The sequence below is a fragment of the Aethalodelphis obliquidens genome, unplaced genomic scaffold, assembly GCF_003676395.1.
Source record: "Aethalodelphis obliquidens isolate GAN/ISIS:26980383/991018 unplaced genomic scaffold, ASM367639v1 scaffold8, whole genome shotgun sequence".
Taxonomy (NCBI): domain Eukaryota; kingdom Metazoa; phylum Chordata; class Mammalia; order Artiodactyla; family Delphinidae; genus Aethalodelphis; species Aethalodelphis obliquidens.
In genome coordinates this window covers 54,905,216-54,926,289 of record NW_020837952.1, presented here as the reverse complement: position 1 = coordinate 54,926,289, position 21,074 = coordinate 54,905,216, and the positions used below count along the sequence as shown (strand labels likewise).

General features: G+C 48.9%; 1 protein-coding gene across 10 annotated transcripts in view; it reads left to right on the top strand.

The window, feature by feature from the left end:
- Positions 1-21,074, top strand: part of PLA2G6 (phospholipase A2 group VI) — a 51,720-nt gene that overhangs the window by 14,472 nt on the left and 16,174 nt on the right. For 9 of the 10 annotated variants that reach the window (XM_027107615.1, XM_027107621.1, XM_027107622.1 and 6 more), the window contains 7 exons: positions 7,578-7,793; positions 8,815-8,998; positions 10,577-10,764; positions 13,008-13,104; positions 14,278-14,460; positions 18,034-18,142; positions 19,182-19,340. In XM_027107615.1, the coding sequence (XP_026963416.1) occupies positions 7,578-7,793; positions 8,815-8,998; positions 10,577-10,764; positions 13,008-13,104; positions 14,278-14,460; positions 18,034-18,142; positions 19,182-19,340 (1,136 nt within the window). The remainder of the gene's footprint in view (positions 1-7,577; positions 7,794-8,814; positions 8,999-10,576; positions 10,765-13,007; positions 13,105-14,277; positions 14,461-18,033; positions 18,143-19,181; positions 19,341-21,074) is intronic. The other variant, XM_027107617.1, reaches the window with a different exon arrangement.

The window sequence follows — 21,074 nt, the reverse complement described above, 5'->3', positions numbered from 1 at the left end:
ATACTTATTATTTATTTTTCTTGCCATGCTGCACTGGTAAGAATGATGAGTAAAATGGTGAAGCAAGCATCCTTATCTCATTCCTGTCTCAAGAGGGAAAGCTTCAACATCATACCATTAAGCATGATGTTTGTTCTAAGTTTTTTGCAGATACTGTCTGTTGCATTCAGGATATTCCTTTTTATTCTCGGTTTTCTAAGAGCTTCCTTTTTTAAAAATTCATGAATGGGTGTTGTATATTATCAAATGCTCATACTGAAACAATTGAGATTTGCATGTATTAGCTCATTAGTTTCTCCTTTATTTTGTCAGTGTGGTGAATTATACATTGAGTGGGTGATTGGTTGGTTTTGAAACGTTAATGCAGCCATACATTCTGGGAATAAATCTCTCCTTGTCACGATGTAGCATCCCTTTTGTATATTGCTAGATCAAATCAAATATTTGTTTAGGATTTTCAGCACTATGTTTATGAGAGATATTATCCTGTAATTTTCTTTTTAAAAAACATTCTTCTCAGGTTTTGGTGTCAGCTTTAACTGGCTGATAAAAAAAGTTGAGAAGTAATCCTTCTCCTATTTTCTGAAAATTGTTTAAGATTGATATTACTACTTTCTTAAATGTCTGGAAGAATTCATGGGTGAAGCCATCTGAGCCTGGAGTTTCCTTTGTGTGAAGCTTTTCAATATGTATTCAATTCTTTAATAGATACCAGACTACCAGATTTTCTCCTTCTTCTTGTGTCAGTTTTGGTATGTTGTGTTTTCAAGAAATGTCAAATTCATTGACATAAAGTTGTTCATAATGTCCTCTTTTATTCTTTTTAACATCTGAAGAATCTGAAAAGATGGTACTTCGGGTTTTCTGTATTTCTCATTGAGTTTTGTTAGGGGTTTATTGATTTTTTAAAGTCTTTTCAAAGAACCAACTTTTGACCATGTTTAAGCCAAATGCTGCTGTATGTATACTAATGCCATTTCCCCTGTCCATGAGCTGTTTTATTCATGTTTAAGTAGTTAAAAATTGCAACATGCACCCTTGACTTATGACAGTCTAACCTTTTTAAAAAATATTTTAATTTAATTTATTTATTTGGCTGCTTTGGGTCTTGGTTGCAGCCTGTGGAATCTTCGTTGCCCTGTGTGGGATCTTTTTTTTTTTTAGTTGCGGCACGAGGGATCTTTAGCTGCGGCATGTGAACTCTTAGTTGCAGCATGTGGGATCTAGTTCCCTGACCAGGGATGGAACCCAGCCCCCCTGCACTGGGAACGCAGAGTCTTAGCCCTGGACCACCAAGGAAGTCCCACAGTCTACCTTAAATTGGTACTTTGACACTTCCCTGACAATGCAGAAACCTTTGAATATTTCAATTCCATTTATCCATCTCATCAACTTTTTGTGATGTATTTTCATTTTAATTAAATATATATGTAAATATTTCTATCTGTATACCCCCAAACATTTTTATTGTTCTTAGAAACAGTCAATTCAGGGAATTCCCTGGCCGTCCACTGGATAGGACTCCATGCTTTCACTGCTGAGGGCCCAGGTTCAATCCCTGGTCAGGGAACTAAGATCCCACAGCTGTGTGGCATGGCCAAAAAAAAAAACCCAAAACACAGTCAGTTTAGATTTGCCCACATAATACCTTTTCCAGTGTTCTTTATTCTTTCCTGCATTATGTTGCTTCCATCTGAGATAGTTTTCTTTCTGCTTAAGTCTCTTAGTGCAAGTCTGCTGACAGTGGATTCTCTGTTTTTCTGTCTCTAAAAATGACTATATTTTACCTTTATTCTTTTATTTTAAACTGAATAAAAACGTGGGGCTTACCTCAGTTCCCTGAGTAAAAATGTGGGGCATACCTCAGTGTGCTTCCCTTTTCTCTAAATCCTGGCCCGCTACGCCTTGCCTGCGTTTGGTTCTCTCCAGAACCTTCAAATATTTGTTTGAATTTAATCCTGCCTCTATATTTGTTTTCACCAGGAAGGCTAGTCTGGTACAAACTCCTCTGTCATAGCCAGAAGTGGAAGTTCATCTCACAAAGTTGATATGTGATGTTTGCATTGTCATCGAGTCAAGCTAGTTCCCAAATTTTACCGTGACTTCTTGTTTGAACCGTAGATAATCTGTATGTATCTTGGTTAATTTGTAAACATATGGGAAATTTTTCGTTATCTTTTTGTTAGCGATTTCTAGCTTAATTGCATCATGGTTGGAGAACATAGTCTAAATATTTTCAGGTCTTTGAAATTTGTTTAGATTTGCTTTATGGCCCAGCATGGGACCAATATTTATAATTTTGTGTGTGTGTTTCAGAAGCATGTGTATTCTGTACTTGATGGGAATAGTGCTTTATATATGTCTGTTAGGTCAAGTTTATTAATTGTTCTATATCCAATAGGGATTTTTTTTTTTTGCTCTGCTTTTTGTGTAAGAAACTAGTAGAATATGTTAAAATCTATCAGTGTGACTGTGGATTTGTCTAGTTCTCTTAATTCTGTCAAGTTTGACTTTATTTTGGAGTTTTATTATTAGATACATAATTATCATATTTTCCTAGTGAATTGAAATTGTTATCATTACAAATGGTCCCTCTTTGTGTCCAGCAATGCTTTTTACCTTAAGCTTTACTTTTTCTAATATTAATATAGCTTCACCAGGTTTCTCTTGGTTAGTATTTATATATTTCCTTATAATTTTAATCTTGTAAAGCATATGTAGTTGTCTTTTCTTTTCCCTGTTATCCAGTCTGTTATTTCTTATATTTATTTGGAACATTTAGTCTATTTATACTTCATGTAATTCTGATATATTTGGGTTTAAATCTACTGTCTTACTGTTTGCCTTTTTTTTTTTTTTTTTTTTTTTGTTTGCCTTTTTTTTTGTTATTCTTCCACCTATTTTCTTTTCTTTATTCCTTTCTTTCTTGTCTTCTTTTTATTTTTTGGTTTTTGTTTTGTTTTGTTTTAGCTTTATTGAGATGCAATTTACAAAAAATAAAATTTACCAATTTTAAGTGTATCATTCAATGGATTTTGATAAAGGTACACACTCATGTAACCATCACCACAATACAGATGCACAACTTCTTTGTTATCCCCCAAATTTCCTCCGTGCTCCTTTGTAGTAATGCCTCTGCACCCACCACAGCCCTTAGCAAACACTGATCTACTTTTTTTTTTTTAATAAATTTATTTATTTTATTTATTTTTATTTTTGGCTGTGTTGTGTCTTCATTGCTGTGCACAGGCCTTCTCTAGTTGTAGCGAATGGGTGCTACTCTTAGTTGCGGTGCGTGGGTTTCTCACTGCGGTGGCTTCTCTTCTTGTGGAGCACAGGCTCTAGGCACGTGGGCCTCAGTAATTGTGGCTCACGGGCTCCAGAGCACAGGCTCGGTAGTCGTGGCGCATGGGCTTAGTTGCTCCACGGCATGTGGAATCTTCCCGGACCAGGGCTTGAACCCGTGTCCCCTGCATTGGCAGGCGGATTCCCAACCACTTTGCCACCAAGGAAGCCCCAACACTGATCTACTTTCTACCCCTATAGTTTTATCTTTTAATCATACAGCATGTAGTCTTATGAATCAGAGTTTTTTCCCTTGGCATAATGCTTTTGCAATTTATGATTAAATGTTTTCTTATTATTCTATTTTTCCGTCTCTATTAGCTTGGAAATTTATACTCTATTATTTTTTTAATATATATATATTTTATTATACTCTATTATTATCTTTTAATGATAGCTTTTGGGAGGTAGTTCTCCTTGGGTCTCTTGTGTTTCTGTACATCTTACAAGCAGAGGCTCTGACTAGTTTTGTTTCGTACTGTCTTTACAAGCATGTTTGTATTGTGAACAGCCTTGGAAGATAGAGGTAGAGTCTATCTCTAGAGCAAAGGGTAGGTTTGCTTACTCTTCTATATAATAAAGATAATATTTTCCTCCAGAGCAAAGATTAGACAGATTTTCTCACTGATGATTATAACAGATTCAAGTTCCCTACACTCAGGGTTTCTGTCTTCTAATGCAACATGAGCAGGTGTCACCTGACCCTCTTCATGTCACCCTCTGGGAAATGGATCCCAGGGAATAGGCGCAAATGCTGATACTCTGGCACAAATGCTACTGCTGTGAGTAATAAATTGCCCTTTGTCCTTCATCCAGGAACCTTGTGTCTTCTGCCAGCATCCATGAAACTGTGTCAGGCTAACTTGTTAGTTTGCAAGTAGGGTAAAATCTGAAACCCTTCACAGTTCTTTTATTTATTTATTTATTTAACATCTTTATTGGAGTATAATTGCTTTACAATGGTGTGTTAGTTTCTGCTTTATAACAAAGTGAATCAGTTATACATATACATATGTTCCCGTATCTCTTCCCTCTTGCGTATCCCTCCCTCCCACCCTCCCTATCCCACCCCTCTAGGTGGTCACAAAGCACCGAGCTGATCTCCCTGTGCTATGTGGCTGCTTCCCACTAGCTATCTATTTTATGTTTGTTAGTGTATATATGCCGATGCCACTCTCTCACTTTGTCACAGCTTACCCTTCCCCCTTCCCATATCCTCAAGTCCATTCTCTAGTAGTTCTGTGTCTTTATTCCCGTCTTACCCCTAGGTTCTTCATGACCTTTTTTTTTTTTCCTTAGATTCCACATATATGTGTTAGCATACGGTATTTGTTTTTCTCTTTCTGACTTTCTTCACTCTGTATGACAGACTCTAGGTCCATCCACCTCACTACAAATAACTCAATTTCGTTTCTTTTTATGGCTGAGTAATATTCCATTGTATATATGTGCCACATCTTCTTTATCCATTCATCTCTTGATGGACACTTAGGTTGCTTCCATGCCCTGGCTATTGTAAATAGACCTGCAATGAACATTGTGATACATGACTCTTTTTGAATTATGGTTTTCTCAGGGTATATGCCCAGTAGTGGGATTGCTGGGTCATATGGTACCCTTCACAGTTCTTGATAGAACCCTAGAGATTGTAACACACATCCTTGGCCTTACTGAAGTATAATTGGTACTTTGGCCTCTTCCAGAACAATACAAGGGTCTTAGAACCCTTTAACTCCATTTATCCCACTCCAGACTTCTATGCCATATATTGTTTTTTATTAATATTTTTATTTTAAACCCAATAAGGCATTATACTGTCAATATTTATTTAGATTCACTCACATATTTACCATTTTCATGGTGCTTAATTTTTTTCCTGCATCTTTGACCATCCATCTAGGATCAACTTTCTTCTATCAGAAGAAAATTCTTTTGTATTTCCTTTTATTTGGGTCTGCTAATGTCACAGTCAGTCAGTCTGTCTCTCTGGTGCATTTGTTTGTTTGACTAGTGAAATATTTTAATTTCAACGTCATACTTTTTCTGGGTGTAGAATTCTCCATGGCATTTATTTTCTTTTAGCCCTTTAAGGATGTCATCTCATTATCTCTGGCTTCCATTGTTGAGTTTCATTGTTGAGCCTGATGGTTGCCCTCTGAAAACATTTTTTCTCTTTGCTTTTTTTTTTTTTTGTAGTACGCTGGCCTCTCACTGTCGTGGCCTCTCCCGTTGCGGAGCACAGGCTCCGGACGCGCAGGCTCAGCGGCCATGGCTCACGGGCCCAGCCGCTCCGCGGCCTGTGGGATCTTCCCGGACCGGGGCACGAACCCGCGTCCCCTGCATCGGCAGGCGGACTCCCAACCACTGCGCCACCAGGGAAGCCCTCTCTTTGCTATTTTTAATGTTTTCTCTTTGCGTTTTGTTTTCAGCAGTTGTTACATGGCACATGTGTCAGTTATTGCTACGTTACAATATGTTGACCAACATGTGTCATTTTCAGTTGTTGCTATGCAACAAACTCTCCCAAAATTTAGTGGCTTAAAACAGTATCAGTTATTTAGCCCACAAATCTGCCATTTGAGCAGAGCTTAGTGGGAAAGACTCAGTTTGATTCTACATAGTATTAGCTGGGGTGGCTTGACTGCACGATCCACTTTTAAGATGACTCAAAACTGGCAAGTTGGTACTGGCTGTTGGCTGGGAGTTTATCCAGGGTTAAGGGTCCAGGAGCTAAGTTTATCCAGGGTTAAGGGTCCAAGAGTCATCTCCATGATGCTTCAGCTTCCCTGTGGTATGATGGCCGGGTCCCAAGAAAAAAGAGATAGAGGCTTCCAGTCTCTTAAATCCTTGCTCTAGAAACTAGGACGGCATCACTTCTGCCATATTCTTGGTAAAGCAGTTACAAAGCCAGGTTAAAGGGTAAAGACACATAAATTCCCACTGCTCAGTGGCTCAGTGGGAGGAATGTAAGTGTGGATTTGGCGGGAGGGGGTAGAGGAGGATTTATAGAATATTTTAAATTAATGGAATAGTGTTTTCCATCAATTTTGGAAAGTTCATAGTCATTAACTCTTCAAATATGGCTTCTGTACAATTCTTTTTCTATTCTGTTTTTGTATCTCCACTTATATGTATGTTAGATCTTTTCATTATATATTCTATGTCTTTTATCTAGTTTCCTGTATTTTCCAAGCTTTCGTCTCTCCATGCTTAATTCTGTTTACTTTTTTCTTACCTATCTTCCTTTTCACAATTTTCTATTCAGCGTTGTCCAATCTGCTATTATACCTAACCACTGAGCTCTTAATTTTGGCAATTGTGTCTTTAAATTCTGCAATATCCACTTGGTTCTTTTTTTTTATATAGTTTAAAGTGTTTTGCCAAAATTGTAAATCTTCTATTTTATCCTAATATTGTCATAGTTATTTTAAAGTCTGTGTCAGGTAACTTCAGTATTTGTAGACCCCCCAGTTATAGATCTGTTTCTCTTGTATATTGTCTCTGTTGGTTTTCTTTCATATTTTCTTTTTTTAAAATATTTATTTATTTATGGCTGCACTGGGTCTTAGTTGCGGCATGTGTGATCTTCCGTCGCGGCGCACGGGCTCTTCGTTGTGGTGTGCGGGCTTCTCTCTAGTTGTGGCACGCTGGCTCCTCTCTAGTTGTGGTGTGCAGTCTCCAGAGTGCGGGGGCTCAGTAGTTCCAGCGCACAAGCTGTCTAGTTGTGGCGTGCAGGCTCAGTAGTTGCGGCACGTGGGCTTAGTTGCCCTGCGGCATGTGGGATCTTAGTTCCTCGACCGGTGATCGAACCTGCGTCCCCTGCATTGGAAGGCGGATTCTTAACCATTGGACCACCAAGGAAGTCCCATCTTTCATGTTTTCTTATCTCTTCATGTGCCTGGGGAGTTTTGCTTTCATGCTGGACCATGGATTTGCAACAATGCTTGTGGAAATATACGAGATGATATTTTTTGAAAAAGAAAGAAAGGAAAGGAAATCTTTTCAAATAAAAAGAAAGCCCCAACTCCATTTAGGGGTGTGTGTGTGTGTGTGTGTGTGTGTGTGTGTGTGTGGTGGGGGAAGGGAGTCCAACTGGAGCAGGTCAGTCCACAGCAGGAAGCAGGCAGGCACCTGTTTGCAGGGACACAAGTCTTCAGATTCCATCAAGGGCACAGGCCAAGGGTTCCTCCCGGCTCACTTCTGTGTCTTCCTCCTCTGTCCTGGCTCCTCAGGCTCTTCCAGCTGGAGACAGAGGCCGATGCCCTGGTGAACTTCCAGCAGTATTCTTCCCAGTTGCCGCCCTTCTACGAGAGCTCCAACCACATCCTGCATGTTGAGGTCCTGCAGCAGCTGACCGACCTCATCCGCAACCACCCCAGCTGGTCGGTGGCCCACCTGGCGGTGGAGTTGGGGATCCGAGAGTGCTTCCATCACAGCCGCATCATCAGGTGGGCGGGGGGCTTGGCCAGGTGGGGCAGGAGGGCAGGACCCTGGGGATACTGGGTGTGGATGGGGAGTCTCAGTCCAGCCTCAGTTCCCCTCCATAAACTCAAAGGTTGCCCAGAACGTTTGACTTCAAAAGGGGCAGCATTGCCTCTGGGTTAGAGCAGGGGAATGCTGACTAAAGTCAGAAGGAACAATGTAACATTTCTGGGGTGCCTGCCAGGTGCCAGGCCCCTGGTAGCTGTTTTATACCCACCATGAACTTGAATCCTCTCAACATGCCCATGAAGTAGTGTCATCCCAGTGAGAGGTTATGTGACTTGTGCAAGGTCACTCAGCTGCAGAGGGCCGAAGAGGCTTCAGATCCCTGGTGTCTCCTTCCAAAGGCCTGGTTGCCCTTCTGGAAGCCGGAACGCTTAGTCTCGTATGTCTATTCGGCCAACGTGCCCCTGGGGAGGGCCCCGTGCCAGCCAGAGGACTCGAGCTCACCATCCTGCCCTGAGGTAGCCACGCCTCCAGTTCTCTGCTTCAGACAGCTTGGTGCAGCTCCCGGGCCCAAAGCTCAGAACTCTTCGCTGCCTTTTACAGTTTACCGGCATGATCTTGGACATAATGGTGTTCGATCTCACAATAGTTCTATCGATTTCCTAGGGCAGGCGTGGCAGGTATTATTTTTATTTTTTTGTAGACAAGGATATTGCACCCTAGAAAAGTTCAGTGAATTGCCCGAGGTTGGTGAGATTTCTGCCTTCTGCGATTCTTTCTGTGCCAGCCCACTGCCCACTTAAGGCTGGTGTGGCCCTAGGGCACATCCCTCATACAGGGTGCAAACTGAACTAAAAACCGGTACAGATCACATCAGTTACAGGTAAATTGTGACTCAGCCCTGAGTTTGAACCAGCCAGCTTGAGCAGGGCACAAATGCTCTTGGGCTCCTCCCCCACCTCCCCTGCGTCTGCACTTGGCTTTCTCAGTGCCCCGCCCACCTCGTGCCACACCCCTCACCTCCCCGGCCCTCCCCTGCAGCTGCGCCAACAACAGGGAGAATGAGGAGGGTTGCACTCCCCTGCACCTGGCCTGCCGCAAGGGCGACTGGGAGATCCTGGTGGAGCTGGTGCAGTACTGCCACGCCCAGATGGACGTCGCCGACAACAACGGAGAGACCGCCTTCCATTACGCTATCCAGAGTGACAATTCCCAAGTGCTGCAGGTGAGCAGGGGTGGAGACAGGGCGACTGACTCTGGCCGCTCCTTACCACGGCCGCAGCTGTCTTTGGGCCTCTGGGCTCAGGTGTCCCTCCGGGCCTCTCACTGTCCCCACCTTGATCCTTGAGGCCTGAGCCCCTTCGTGGAGGGTGTAGCCCCACCTGGCACTTGCCTCCCCATGCTTGTCAAGGAGACACATCCTCGGCCACTTTGCTCCTACAACCCTGGGAAAGTCCTCCAACCCAGCAAACTGAGCTCAAGGTCTAGTCCCGTCAGTCAGTTTAGTTCAGCTTCTCCTGATCACTCACTGTAGGCTGGCCCCTGGGCCGGGTGAATTTCAGCCCCTGCCCGGAGGCGCCTGTGGTCCAGCAGGACCTGAGCTTAACTTTTTACAGTAACTCAAAACAAACAAAACTCCATCTGGCTCCTGTAGGCATTTGCACCAAAGGCACTCCTTCCGTTAAATTTTTGATTAGCTGGGCAGAAAAATAAAAAATAAAAATTGTAGGCACGTAGATCAAATGATGAAAAGGCTACCTTATTTATCAGATAGAAAAGACAGAATACTGGGCAGTATTTTACTGCCTAGAATTAGAAGATTCTTCTAAAGGTTCTATCCTTCTCTGTGCCTTGGCATCAGAATGGGACCACATTATTCCAGAACATTTGGATTCCTGTCTCATGATTAATGCTCTCAGGGAAGAGAATTCTATACCCACTGTTGAACTCTGCCCTTACTGAGACCCCACTGTGTGCTCAGCACAGCAGCACGTAGAACCTGCCTCGATTCAGAGGGCGGGTACACACTCTTATCAGTAGCTGTCCTTTACCGCTGGGCCCGTGCCTGACCCTGTACTCAGTGTTTTATTGTTCTAGTTAATTCTCAAGATAACCTCTGTGGCTGGGGGCCGTTATCTTCTCTTCGCCAAAGAGACGGAGGTTCAGCGAAGTTTTGTGCCCGGGGAGGGGTGCCACGGAGCTGTGAGCGGTGGGGCTGGCCCTTGAATCGGGCCTGGATGCCAGCACCTCGGCCAGCACCTGCTGTGTCCCTAGCCTGTCCACAGACCCAGCCGGTCACGGGGGTGCACAGGGGTCATAATTAACCTCAGGGAAACAGCTTTCAACCACAGTCGAGGAAATAAAATCCTCATGGCTGTTTTATTAATACTGGTGTTTTGTTTTGTTTTGTTTAATGAAAAAATAATACCTACACGTAGCTGAAAAATTCAGGCAGGACAGAAGGGTATGCAATGGAAAGCAAGTCTCATTCCCACCCAGACCCCCAGTGCCCATCCTAGGTACAACCTCTTTTACATTTCCTGATTGAGAAATTTATCACACACGCCACAGTCATGCCAGACCAGCGGCCCAGCCAATACTGGCACAGTCATCTTCTCTCTCTCCCCAAAGCCTCCTTTCCTGGTGACTTCTCTTGAAGTTCTTGTCAGTGTTCTCGTGGAGTCCAGCTTCCCTTCCCCTGAGGCCCCAGAGAGGGACGGCCACAGCGGTGGATGTTAGCAGAGGGACAGGCCAGGGGCCTCGCTGTGTTTGGCGCCTGCCCACCCCGAGGTCTTGCTGTCAGCTCCTAGGGAAGAACGCATCGGCTGGTGTGAACCAGGTGAATAACCGAGGGCTGACCCCGCTGCACCTGGCCTGCCAGCTGGGGAAGCAGGAGATGGTCCGTGTGCTGCTGCTGTGCAACGCTCGCTGCAACATCATGGGACCCAGCGGCTACCCCATCCACGTGGCCATGAAGTTCTCCCAGAAGGGGTAAGACCCTACCCTGCCCCACGTGATCCGAGGGACCTCCCGTCTGCGCGGCCAGTCCCCCTGCCCAGGCGAGCGGTGGCCTCCACAGGCTCATTAGGTGCGTGTCAGATCCTGGTGCCAAGGGCTGCCCTGGTACAAAGAAAGTATTTGATAAATGTGTGGGAGTGTCAATCTCGGTCCATGAGCTCTGCTGTGCAGAGAATAGAACTTTGAAAGTTGCTCAGTCATGCACCTTAATTTCTGACCGTGAGCCTCCCTCTACCAAACTGGAGATAAACAATCTTAAACTTCCCACCACATCTGAGCTGAACAGCCCCTTCATGGCTGCTGTGCTGGTGCAGCTTCTGTGCCCATCTCGAAACCTAGGAATGCTTAGCAAGGTGGCCCAGGGCCCCATCCGCCTGAGGCATCCCTCATTCCTGGGGGGTGGCCCTGCTGGGACTCAGGTGCCAGGCCCATGTCCTGGGGAGCTCTAGACCACTCATTTCTTCCTTTCTCCCCAGCGCTGGGAAACCTGGTCTCAGGATAATTCTTCTCCATGTGCAGTGTGTGCACGTGCGTGCGTGCGTGCGTGCGTGTGTGTGTGTGTGTGTGTGTGTGTGTGTGTATGTAGGAGGGATAAAAGAGATGACTATCCCAAAATACTGCCCAGCAGGTACAGTAACTAGAATGAATGAGTGAGTGAATGAGTCAGGTGGTCCCTCAGTCCCGGGCACTGTGCCTTACAGAGGTGGTTGAGAGAAAGCCCGGAACAGGGGATACAGAAGTCGCCCAGTACTTTCCAGAGCCATGTGGTAGACGGGCAGCAAGAAATGAGCTCAGAGGGGCTGCCCTCGGGTTGAGGGCAGGCACGCTCCCCCTCCCTCAGGGTTTTCCTTCCTCTGGGGTCTGCACCCACCTTTCAGCCCCTGGAGGGCATTGATGTCCCCTTGAAGGTCTGGTCCAAGCTTGGACAAACCCTCCTTTCCTTGATTCTTCCTCGTACAGCCAAGATGAACTAGAACTTTCGGGAAGATTTGACCAAATGGTTGGAGACAATCCCAGCGCTCCCACCCCCAGTCACCCCCAGTTACTGAGTTGCAGGTTGCAACCTGAATGGACACACGTGATGAGCGATGCTCTCCCATACCCAAGGGCTGGCACGGTGGCCCTGCTCCAGCTTGGCTCCAGCCACCCTACTGGCTTCAGTCACCTTCTTGTACAGGTTACTTCCAAGATCCCGATGTGGCCCAGGTTGCTCCCTCCTCAGACACCTGCAACCACATCCCAGGCCTCCCGTGTGGATCGTTGCAGATGAGACAACACGAGTCGTCTCATACCTCGGGTGTGCCCTGCACACAGCCACGCTCCTCTCAGGGCTCCAAGGGGGCACATCTCTCTGTCACCACGTGGCAGCCCGCGCATTCATACTCCAAGGATCACAAGTGTTAGGGTTACTGGGACCGGTTCCATCCCAGCCCCAATCTGGGGGCCCCTCTGCTGTTGGTATTGGCTCAGCCGAGCTTCACCGAGAGCTGGGTTGGGCCCAGGACCCCGCTTTGACTTAGCATAATGTCTTCAAGGTTCGTTTGTGCCGTAGCCTGTATCGAAAGGTCCTTCCCTTTTAGGGCAGAATTACTCCATTTTATATACCACACTCTGCTTATCCATTCATATGTCCGTGGAGACTTAGGTTGTTTCCATCTTTTGGCTATTGTGGGTAATGCTGCAGTAAACACTGGCATACAAATATCTTCTTGAGCCCCTGCTTTCAGTTCTTTTGGTTGTCGATCTAGGAGTGGAAAGCAACTGCACTTGTAACCACCCTGCCTACTGCCTCCTACAGGACGCAGTCACTACTTGCAACACCAGTCGTTTGGGAAGCAGGGGAGGATAGAGGGTGGCTGTGTGCTAGTCACAGGCACCCATGTTACAGACAGGCCCAGCCACTTTCCAGAGATCACCAGTGGGAAGCTGGGGCTTAACCTCAAGCCTGTCTGACGCTGCAGCCAGCACCAGTGAGCGTGATCATTGCTGACCGAAGTCAGCAAGGAAGGCTTCCTGGAGGAGGGGGCTTGAGATGGGACTTGAGGGGCTCAGGATACCGTTGCCGTATCACCGTGTGCATGCTGGTTGGCTTTGTCGCAACTGTATCTGCAGGAGCTCTCCCTCACCAGTAGATGAAGCCTTGATTCGTGGCCTCTTCCAGTGTCAGGCTGCCCCCGCCAGCCTTCCTCACTCCCACGTGGCTTCTCTCTCCCCAGGTGTGCTGAGATGATTGTCAGCATGGACAGCAGCCAGATCCACAGCAAAGACCCTCGCTACGGAGCCAGCCCCCTCCACTGGGCCAAGACCGCAGAGGTAGGCAGGTCTGAGGGTGCGTCGGGGCAGGGGGAGGGTCCCAGAGCCCTTTGTTCCTTAGCTACCTATGGGAAGGAGGTTCCTGAGAGGTCTCTGCAGGTGGCACTTGGGGGCCCAGGAGATAAGCCCAAGGAGGGATGGTGTCCTGGCATTGCAGGTGAGTGTCCCCTCTGTGGTTTCCTCATGTGTGAATTGGGGATCTGTGGCCCGCCTGTGGAGGTATCGTGAAGTCAGCAAAGCAGTGCGTGAGAAAATTATTCACAAATTGTCAAGCACCTCATCGCAAATAGAAGGTGACGGATGGTGATGATGCCGATGGTGGTGAAGATGGTGGCTCTGGTTTCGTCTGTAGAGAGCCTGGCCGGCATTTCCTCTGAGGCCTCTCCCTGAGCTAAGCTCTGAGCCCCTGGGAGGATGGAGCTCTCTGATCACTTATCTCCAGGAAGCACAGCTATCAGTGCGCTGGATGCCCTCAAAGATGTTGGGATACTCGTAAATGTGACAGGCCAGGAGGGAAGAGACTGACAACCACTGTGGATACCTTCCCACCAGGAGCTAGCCACCAAGTCAGGCCCTCCTGTATGTTTTCATGTTCCTTGTCAGCACACTCTGTGACGTGGGCACTTGCATTCCCATTTTCACAGCAGAGAAAACTGAGGTGCACAGGGGTACAGTGACCCTTCCAAGCTCAGACAATGGGGATGAAGTGGGGCTCAGCTTTGGGCTCAGGTCTGTCAGGGTCCAAAGTCCAGGCTCTCCGGGGCTGTTGGGTGAGCAAGTGTGTGTGTTGCCAAGGCCCAGATGGGGTCATACCTTGGCAGGGTCCTGGACAGGGTGGCAGGGAGTGGGGCATTTCTGGGGCAGGGCCCAGAGGAACCTTTGCAGGGAGGGATGGGGTCCTGTGAGCTCCAGGAAAGGACCCTGAAGCCCTTTGAAAAAGTCACCACAGCTTCAGCTTTTTGTCCCCTAGTTCCTGAGGTGTGGCCGGTGTGGGAGGCAAGATCTGGGGCCACCCCCAGAACTGGGGCCTACCACCTTGGCTCCTCCCATTGCTGGAGCTTTCCAGAGGCCCGAGACCTGAAGGAAGCGGCCCTGCCCAGGTGCCACCAGGTGCCACAGGCCGCAGCTGCTCTGAGCACCCTGCTGACTCGGGCCGGAACCCTGTCTCCGCAGATGGCCCGCCTGCTGCTGAAACGGGGCTGTGACGTGAACAGCACCAGCTCCGTGGGGAACACAGCCCTGCACGTGGCCGTCATGCGCAACCGCTTCGACTGCGTCATGGTGCTGCTGACCCACGGGGCCAACGCCGAAGCCCGCGGCGAGCACGGCAACACGCCGCTGCACTTGGCCGTGTCGGTGAGCCCCGGGCTTACTGCCTACTCGGCAGGGGTGCAGGCGACCAGCAGGGCTGGGGCATGTGCCGCTCTGAGCCCAGAATACGAGCCCCTTCCTCTGCTCTCCAGGGCCTCTCATTCCCATGCCCCCATGTGACATCTGGATGCTGTGAGAGGGGAAAATACAGCTCTGGCTACTGACCGTGGCCTTGGGCAACTCACATCACCTCTGCCAGCCTTGACTTCCATCTGGAGAATGGAGGTGTTGGTACCCACCTGACAGAGTGGTTGAGTGGATTCAGTGATAGACATCCGGTAACTCTATGAGGGATGTCTAAGTAGCACATGTAAGACCTGGCATGGAGTAAGCATCCCCGAGACGTTTGTTCTCCTTCCCTGCATCATCAGGGAAAACCATTCATCTGCATGTTGCCCTTATCTCCCTGGTAGACACCAAGCTCCTGGAAGGCCGGGCCTGCTTACACATCTTGGTGGCCCATGGTAGCTGCTGGTCACCTTTGCTGGTTCATTAAAGAGCACAGTTCCTGCCCTTAAAGCCCCTACAGTCTGGTTAGACAACTACAGCATGAACATACTAAATGCAGGGGAGGGAGTGTTATTTGTTACAGATGTGTGTGTGTGTGTGTGTGTGTGTGTGTGTATAACTGTAGCAAACCATATGTACCCATAATTCTGTTCAACATGTCTCGGAGTGATAGAATAGGAGATTCCCCTGGAACTCTAAAAGAAGGAGATTTAGGACAAAGTAAAAGACATCCTGTTTTATACCAAAGGTCATAATTGTAGAGGGGATGTTGCCCAAGAGACTGAAACTATAAATAAAACTGTGGACATTTTTAGCACCGAATGGGCCCTTTGAATTATGTAGTTGAACAGTTCTTAAACTTTTTGGTCTGTTTGATCCTTTTATGCTTTTCAAAATTATTGAGAATCTCAAAGACTGTTTATTTGAATGTTATCTATCCATATTTACCATATTAGAAATTAGAAGTGAGGGATTTTCAAGGTACTTATTAATTCATTTAAAAAAACAATAATTTACCAAGCCCATGCTAACATAAGTAACATTTTTATGGAAGATCGACTTTACTTTCCAGAACAAAAAATAATTGAAAAGAGTTGGCATCGTTTTACATTTTTGTGAATCTTTTTAATGCCTGGCTTCAGAGAAGGCATGGATTTTCCTATCTTCTGCTACATTTATTCAGTATGTTGTTGCATATGTTAAAAATATGAAGAAACTCTGGCCTCACATAGATATGTACATAGTTGGAAAAGATATGTAGTTGTACCTTTGCAGATAATTGTGGGTATTCTTTCTTTCTTTCTTTTTTCTTTTTCTTTCTTTTTTGTTTTTTTGGCCACGCTGCGTGGCTCTCGAGATCTTAGTTCCCCAACCAGGGATTGAATCTTAGTTCCGCAACCAGGGATTGAACCCGGGCCCTGGCAGTGAAAGCGTGGAGTCCTAACCACCGGACTGCCAGGGAATTCCCCCTGGATATTCTTTCGTATTGCACCAAAACTGACAAAGGGTAGTTTCTGACAAGTTGGTTGCAGTGGACACTCTGAAATCATCTCCTCGGACTTTTCACTCTGTTACCGTGAAAACCATTGGCATCTTTTGCACTTTGCCTGGATCTTTACCCCTGCACGGCTTCGTGTCATTCTTGGAAAACATTGGTTTGCTGAGTGTGCCTAGCTACCAAATGTTGACCCATTTTGTTATATAGTCTCAAAACCCCACAGTTGTAAATATCACCACAATTTCATCAGAAAAGTCTTTAAATTTGGGGAAGCTGTCAAGCCCATCATGACATAGAGCAGTGTTGTAGAATTCCAGTTCTTTTTTTTTTCGGTACGCAGGCCTCTCACTGTTGTGGCCTCTCCCGTTGCGGAGCACAGTCTCCGGACGCGCAGACCCAGCGGCCATGGCTCACGGGCCCAGCCGCTCCGCGGCATGTGGGATCTTCCCGGACCGGGGCACGAACCCGTGTCCCCTGCATCGGCAGGCGGACTCTCAACCACTGCGCCACCAGGGAAGCCCACAGAATTCCAGTTATTGTCTGAAAGCTTGAGTTCTATCACTGGCACAAAATACTGCCAGCTGTTTTTCTTGAAGTGATAGGCTCACCGCATTCATTTTTGAGAAAATACCTCCTAGATACCCAACGCTGAATAACTGTAGTTTGTCTGCCAGTTGTTTCTCGACTAAAAACAGTTTCTCTTGCAAAAAAAGCAGCTCGTTCTGCTTGCAGCTGAAACAGTCACGCAGTGCTTTTCCCGAGACAACCATCGTACGTGGTTAGGCCACAGAAATGCCTTGTGCATACTGTGTATTTTATGACAACGAATACACCAGTGTCGAAACTTACTGAGATTAACGTTTCCTACGGCTTCATCAAGCGCCTTCTTAAGTGAAGCTGGCTGTTTAATGAATGAATTTACTTTTTACGATGAGTGCGTGGCAGAGGAGAAAAGCATGATGACTGTTAGTTTGGTGCCAGTGCCTTGCTTCATGCTAAGGCACCAGCAGTTTTATCCACAGTTGTTTGTACACCATCGGTGCAAAAGTTAACACAGTGCAAATGCAAACAACACCTTGATGTTTTCATGAATATGGTTCTAACCTCTTGAACCCTCCAAGGGGTCTCCGTATTCAGAGGGGTCCACAGTGCTTACTTTGAGAACTGCTGACGTAGGCCATTGCTTCCATACTGCAGTCACCTGCGTACCATGTGTGCAGTTTTTGGCGGACTCACGAACCACTTTTACAATTTTGTACTGAATCATTGCTTTAATTTGGCTTGCTTTTAAGCTTAAATTTATTTTGAAGGAACTGTTATATTCCACTGGTAAACCAGTGCCACAAATAAAAGGTAACCAAAGAAGAAATACATAACTAATGGTTAAAACACACGTTTACCTGAGCCCATATACATCCTAATGGTACACGAACAGCAGTTTGGAAAACGGCTTTCTAGACACACCTCTTCATTCTCTAGGCAAGGAAATGAGGCCCCGAGAGAGGGAGGTGATAAGCCCAGCACTCAGGTCTCCTGGCAGCCAGTCTGTTGGTTTGTGCTGGGAAAACACACCCAGCCCGGCCCCGCTGCCCAGCCTCCAGACGTTCACTGCGCATTCTCTGGGGAGGGGGTTGCCGTCAGGGAGGATGTGTGCTCGGTTTCCCCCTCAGAACCGGGGCCCTGGACTTGATGGGGGCCTTTCCTCACTTACCCTCTCCTGCTGGTCTTGCGAGCGACCAGCAGCTGACTCTTCAGTGGCCCCACGGCTCCTGGGTCGGGGGTCACAGATGTTTTGCTTCTTTAGAGAAGGAGCTGGTGGGGCTGGGGGCTGGGTTATTAAATTCTCACCTGGGGATACTTGTAAGCCTGTTTGTCAGGGCAGTGGCAATATGGGATTGACTGCGGGTGGGGGTCAGAGGGGTTCCAGTGTCTCTCCCCATGCTGATGAGAGGTCTGCCAAGTTGATGGATTGGAGGGGAAGAGGCTGGGGTCCTTTCTGTCTTCATTTCCCTGAGCTGTTGCATATTTCCCCCTCACTCCATCACCTACAGAAAGACAACATGGAGATGGTCAAGGCCCTCATTGTGTTTGGGGCAGAAGTGGACATCCCGAATGACTTTGGAGAAACTCCTGCGTTCATAGCCTCCAAGAATAGCAAACGTATGTGCTCTACACTCTGGGACCAGAGTTGGGCAGGGGTGGGTGCGGGGTGCAGGGACTGGGGAGCAGGGAAGTCCCAGCCATCAGTTGCCCACGTCCCGTCCATACCCGCCCCCAGTTGCTCCCTGCACAGAGTGGCTAGAGCAGTGGGAGGCCCAGAGGGGAAGTTTCCTTTTCCCGAGAACAGGGCCCCTGACCACTAGATGGGGGCCCAGGGGGTTGCCACAGCAGTGTCCTCTTCTGTGCGGCCACCATCCTGCCTCAGGGTGCCAGGACTCTGGGGGGTGGGGGGCAGGGTAGGCAGCGGCAGCAGCCCTCTTCCCCACTCTTGGGGAACTCACTGACGGAACCACTTGCAAGAACAGCCAATGCATTCTAGCCGATGCATGTGCTGCATGACACGTTACCCCCGGTGCACACAGGCATGTGCTACATGACACGCGTGCACCCCTCGTGCACACGGGCACCGTGCATGTGCTGCACGCTGGCTCGGTAAGCCTTGGCTTCAGGGCTGGAAAGAGCAGATCCTCCTCACCAGAAGGCTGGCGCCCTCTGGAAGGTTCCGGGGAACTGTGGAGGTTGCTGTGGGTGTGTACCTGATAGCGTTTGCAAGCAAGCGTGTGCGCATGTGCATGCATGTGTGTTTTCAGTTATCCCATCCGTTAGATGGGAGTAAATGCCCACTGGCTGGTTCATTCCTGCTGAGTTCTGAAAGCCTCAAGAATTGCTGAACGTGGAGGTGGGAGTCCTGCTTTCTTGACTGGTGTAGAAGGGAAAGCGGGGGTTCCTCAAATACTCGGGCCGGGCAACACCGACCTCCTCCTTCCATGTTCCGAGTCCGACTCCCAGGACCCGCCCCAGCCCCCAGCAGCTGCTTTGGATATAACAGACTAGAGCCAGCACGCCCTGGGGCACCCCCGACCCCCCACGTACCCAGGGGGCCTGGGAGAGGGGACCGTGTGTGGAAGGGAGGGACCTCTCACTTGCGCATCGACAGTTTCTGATCCTGTGCGATCTCCCCCTCCCCAAACATGACAAGTCGTCACCAGGAAGGCGCTCCTAACTCTGCTGAGAACCGTGGGGGCCGACTACCGCTCCCCACTCGTCCAGGGGGTCTCGGCGGAGCAGTGCTCCCCAGCAGCGCGCTCCTTCTCCCTGGAAAGATCTCCGCCCCCACCGATCAACTTCAACAACCTAGGTAGGCAGCTCCCCTCCTCTCTACCTGGCTCCCAGGCCCTTGGATCAGAGCAGTCCCTGTGGGAAGGAAACGGGGCCCCATGGGAGAAGTTGTTGAAGGAAGCAAAGGAGGGTGGGCAGCACTTGTTAGCCTCGGGTGCAGCCAGCAACCCGTAGCGCCCAGAGGCTGCTGGGGTCCCTGGCTGATGGCCTTCGGTCCATTTCCCCCAGAGGGTGCCCTGGACACCCATGAGGTGGGTACTTTCTTGGCCTCTCTGTGCCCTGGGAGCTCGGGTGGGCAGTGAGGGGTGCTGGTGGTGGCTCAGAGCCCTCGGCCCTCTGGCTGTGACCGGGAGCATTTCGGCCACGCTGCTGAATCTCTGTCAGATCTCTGTGTGCTCCTCTTCCGGCCCCTTTGGTGACCTACTGGCCAGGCAACCAGGATCTGCCCCGTGCATCCTTGGTGTCCGTGGAGACAGCCCCTGAGGAGGCGGAGACCTTCTCTGGGCCTCTGTGGGCTGGCCCACCCAGGGCCCCGGATTGTTTGGGAGTGGGCTTCCCCGAACAGGGCAGTCAGAGACCGACCCTTGGCACGCTGGCGCTTTTTTTTTTTTTAACTCTTGGCGAATCAGACGCCAGCATCTTCAGCCAGGATACCCCGGCCAGCCCTGGAGCTCAGGACGGGCAGAGCTGGCAGCCACAGTTAGTCCTTCTGGCTCCGCCTCTCTCCTCCCCCTGCCCCTCCCCACCCAGGACCTGCCCCCCATCGTTATCTCTCGATTTTACAGGCAATCAGCCACCTAAGCCAGGCTGGATGGTGGGCCTGGGGCGCGGCGTCAGATGGGTAATGCCCTGGGCCTAGAGGGGCCGCAGAGCCCGCTGTGCCCCAGGTTAGCTGCGGCTCTAGTCCCCGCTGCTCCTTTCTCTCAGCTGCACGCCCCTCTCCCTGGTGCTCTGTCCTCGCCTCTCCTGGCCAGTCTCCCACTTACCTTGTCCCCTCTGGCCACTTGCCCTGGTGAGGGGGAGACACACTGCCTGCCAGCCTGCCGTCCTGCTTTGCTGCTTCTAGACTCCATGCACAGCTGTGGGAAGGGCCCGTCAGAATCGGGATGACGTGACACTGCTGGGCCAGGCGACCTGGGGCCGGGCTGCTTGTCCGGAGGGCAGCTAATCCATTTGGTGGGCGTGGGATGGGCCTTGGGCACAGGGGCAAACGTGGATGCTACGGGTGGGTGCATCCGATCTGAGGCCGCTGAGGAAGTTTCCAGACCTGGGATCAGGGCAAGAGGCATCTGGAAGATGGTTGGGATATCTCCATTCCTTCATGGAGTTAAACCCCGAGGAGTGTCCTAACTCTGCCCTTTTGGCTAAATGACCTTGGACGAGCTGTATAACCTCTTTGAGTCTCATCTGTAAATTGGGGGCCATGATTCTGTGACGGTGGCTGTCAGCAGCACCGGCTCCTGTGCAGGAAGAAGTGCTTTGTGAACTGCACACGCAGGGCACGTGGGGGGCGCTTGTGCTTCGGGGCTTTGCGAGGAAGACACAGGAAATCGGGAGCTGGCCAGGCAGAGCAGGGCGCCATTCCCAGAGCAGCGGGCTCCCCTCTGCATTCCAGCCCATCGCTCCCTGAGGGGCCTGTGGCCTCTGGCCCTGCTGTATCCTGGGATGAAGAGCCCTTCCAGGGGGTGGGAGGCGGATGCTCCTGCTAGGGACAGTGGGGTAAGGGCACAGCTCCAGATTTGCCCTCAGGACC